This window comes from Trichechus manatus, unplaced genomic scaffold (genome assembly GCF_000243295.1).
Source record: "Trichechus manatus latirostris isolate Lorelei unplaced genomic scaffold, TriManLat1.0 scaffold00028, whole genome shotgun sequence".
In the NCBI taxonomy this organism is placed as follows: domain Eukaryota; kingdom Metazoa; phylum Chordata; class Mammalia; order Sirenia; family Trichechidae; genus Trichechus; species Trichechus manatus.
The window spans coordinates 1,084,942-1,088,048 of NW_004443964.1; the positions used below are offsets into that span (position 1 = coordinate 1,084,942).

General features: G+C 65.9%; 1 protein-coding gene across 1 annotated transcript in view; it reads left to right on the plus strand.

Annotated features, from left to right (window-relative positions):
• Nucleotides 1–3,101, plus strand: part of DUS1L (dihydrouridine synthase 1 like) — a 6,160-nt gene extending 3,059 nt beyond the window's left edge. The window contains exons 5-11 of the mRNA XM_012554974.2: nt 34–356; nt 601–697; nt 788–876; nt 1,376–1,527; nt 2,345–2,382; nt 2,680–2,755; nt 2,846–3,101. Of these exons, the coding sequence (XP_012410428.1) occupies nt 34–356; nt 601–697; nt 788–876; nt 1,376–1,527; nt 2,345–2,382; nt 2,680–2,755; nt 2,846–2,985 (915 nt within the window). The 3' untranslated portion in view covers nt 2,986–3,101. The remainder of the gene's footprint in view (nt 1–33; nt 357–600; nt 698–787; nt 877–1,375; nt 1,528–2,344; nt 2,383–2,679; nt 2,756–2,845) is intronic.
• Nucleotides 3,102–3,107: the final 6 nt, after the last annotated feature.

Genomic DNA, 3,107 nt, shown 5'->3' on the forward strand with positions numbered 1-3,107 from the left:
CAGGTGAGGGGGTGCAGGGGGCCATGAGCGCAGGTGAGGGGGCACGGGGTCAGGAGTGCAGGTGAGGGGGCGCAGGGGGCCATGAGCGCAGGACACAGGAGGGTGGGGAAACGGGTGTCCAGGGTGCCCCAGGCTCAGGGAGAGTGGCCTCGTGAGCCCAGTGGGGCTGCCCTGTCTGCACCTGCAGCCCTCAAGCCCCCATCCCCCACAGAGGGCAACCTGCACAACCCCGCCCTGTTCGAGGGCCGCAGCCCTGCCGTGTGGGAGCTGGCCGAGGAGTACCTGGAGCTGGTGCGGCAGCACCCCTGCCCCCTGTCCTACGTCCGCGCCCACCTCTTCAAGCTGTGGCACCACACGTGAGTTGGGGGGGGCCCCCGCACCCAGGCTGGCGCTGCCGCCTGAGACCCCTGAGGCGTGTGGGATGACCCACCATAAGGCCACACTGCGGAGGTGGCCCTGTGCATCCTGAGGGGCTCAGGGGACTGGCAAAGGCGAGCCAGGTGGGTATAGCTTGGGGAGGGGGCGAGGGAGGGAGAGATGCAGTCGTGTGTCCGGTGGGGCAGGCGGCGCAGGGGCCCCGGTGACGGGCGTCTGTCCCAGGCTGCAGGTGCATCAGCAGCTCCGTGAGGAGCTCGCCAAAGCGAAGACGCTGGAGGACGTGGGCGAAGTGAGCCAGGCGCTAAGGCTGCAGTGTCAGGCATGTGCCGGCGGGCATGGCGGGGCACCGCGGGGCAGGGCGGGGGCTCAGGCCGTGACCGATGACCGAGGGGCCTCTGGGCTCTTACAGGAGGACATGTCCAGGCAGAAGGAGGGGGAGAAGCCCTCGGGCGGTCTGCCGTTCTTCCACTGGATCTGCCAGCCCTACGTCCGGCCGGGGTGAGCCCTTCGCCAGTGCGGGCCGTGGGGGAGTTGGGCTGTGCCGCTCCTGAGCCTGGCCAGCACCCTCCCTGGTTGTTAAGATCCGTCCCTGTTCCCAGAGAAACGTGAAGCAAGGAACGGCAGGCACGGCCACTGCCGCCAGCCCCGCAGCGGGAGCCCAGCTCAGCTCCTGGCCCTGGTGGTGCCGTGGCTTGGCTCAGCCACGCCAGGTGCTGAGTCGCCCTCACCCCATGTGGGGACTTGTAGGTTTGGGTCATTTCTTCCCCGAGACACTGCTCTAGACTCTGATCCAGGTGGCTGGGGCCTTGGGGGTCAGAAGGATGACCCCTCAGCTTCCTTCCTCCCTCGAGTGCGGGGCCGTGCTCTGTGGCTGCGGCCCTGCTTGGGCGCGGCCTTCAGCTGCCCTGCGGGCTGACCTGGGTGGGAGCACCTTGACCGCAGCTGCAGGGCCAGGCGTTCTCAGGCTCACTCAGCTCTGCCTGCACCCCTCCGTCAGGCCCAAGGAGGGGAGCAAGGAGAACAGCGGTGCTGCCGGAAGCAAGCGGGCCCTGGAGGAGGAGGACGGGGGCCGCCCCGAAGTCCTCTCCAAGAACAAACAGAAGAAGAAACTGAGGAACCCCCACAAGACCTTTGATCCCTCACTCAAGCGTAAGCCACCCTTCCAGCCTGCCGGGCCAGGCGAGGAGGTGGGCTGAGGCCAGCCTCTGAGGGGCTTCTTGTCTCAGCCTGGTCCTCTGCGTGGCCTTCACCATTTGGGACCTGTGACCCTATGCAAGCCACGCAACCTTCCTGAGCCACCTCAGCCATAAAACGGGGCTTCCACTTAGCGTGCACAAGGGTCAGAGGAGGCCGTGGAGACCCCAGGGGCACGTTTGCTGGGAGGGAGCCCAGGCCCCAGGCATGGTGGGATTGGGCACCGGCGAGGGAGGAGGTTGAGTCAGGCCCGGGAGGCGGCTTCTCTGCTCCCAGAGCCCCCGTGCGCACACTCGTCTCAGCCCTGAGCCCCTCCTCCTAGACCCTGGGTGATGGGGCCAAGGCCACTGCGGCCTGCTTCTGGCTGTTGTCCCTCAAATCAGGTGTCTACCAGCTACCAGCAGAGACTTACTGGAGAGCCCCCGCCCCCCGCCATTCACACCCCCAGCTCTTCTAGGAGGCAGCCGGGGATGGGGTGGGGGTCTGGGCTGAGCCTCTTATCTTGCTCTCTGTGATGGCTGCAGCTCTCAGGGCTGATGGACAGGGTGTCTTCTGCTGGGTTCCCATCCACCTGTCACCTCCTGCATCCTGCTGATACCCCATCCTGCCCCCACCCCTGACCCAAAGGGAAGGGCAGGCCAGGGCCGCCCTTGTCCCCTGCCCTCCCCAGAGCCTCTGGCTGCAGACGGCTCTGAGGGGCCCTCGCTGCTGAAGAGGCCCGGCCACCTGTGCTCCCCTTGTTCCACCAACAGCACTTTTGTTCTTTCCCCAGCAAAATATGCGAGGTGTGATCAGTGTGGAAACCCCAAGGTGAGCAGGTCTTTCCAGCCATTGCTGTAGGGCCTGAGGCCACAGTGGGGAGTCTCTAGTCCCACTGGGAGGCAGCAGGTGACACTCAGGCCTGGTCCCTAACTGTGGGTGGGTGCTGCTGCAGCTCAAGGCCCTGCCCCCAAGCCCAGCCCAGAACAGCCCCTCACCTTTGTCACCACCGGGAGACAAGCACCCTCTGGGCTCTGCCCTGCCATGTCCCTCCCACGCTGACCCCAGGGTATGTCCAGGCCGTGGTGCCCAGACACCAGGGCTGCTCACTGGCCCTTCTGTGTCCAGGGCAACAGGTGTGTGTTTAACCTGTGCCGGGGTTGCTGCAAGAAGAGAGCTTTCAAAGAGTCCGCGGATTGCCCAGGTGAGGGGCCCTGGTCGTCCTCAGCTGGCGGGAGGAGGTGCCAGAGGCAGGGCCAATCATAAACCCATCTCCCTCCCTCTGCTCCCCCAGGTCACAGGCTGCTGTTCAGGACCAAATTGGAGAAGTCTCTGGCCTGGAAGGGGGACCAGCCCAGGCTGCAGGAGCCACCCCCACCAGGACCTGGGGGACCGGGTGGCTTCCCCGAAATCGTGGGCAGTGCTGTGGCTTGAGGCCAGCTGGAACCTGGACAGGACTGCCACTGGGGCTTGGACACAGCCCCCCAAGCACATGCCTTTACTCAGGGATCTCCTGCTATTTAACACGGACTGGAATGTGCCAGTCCGCCCTCGGC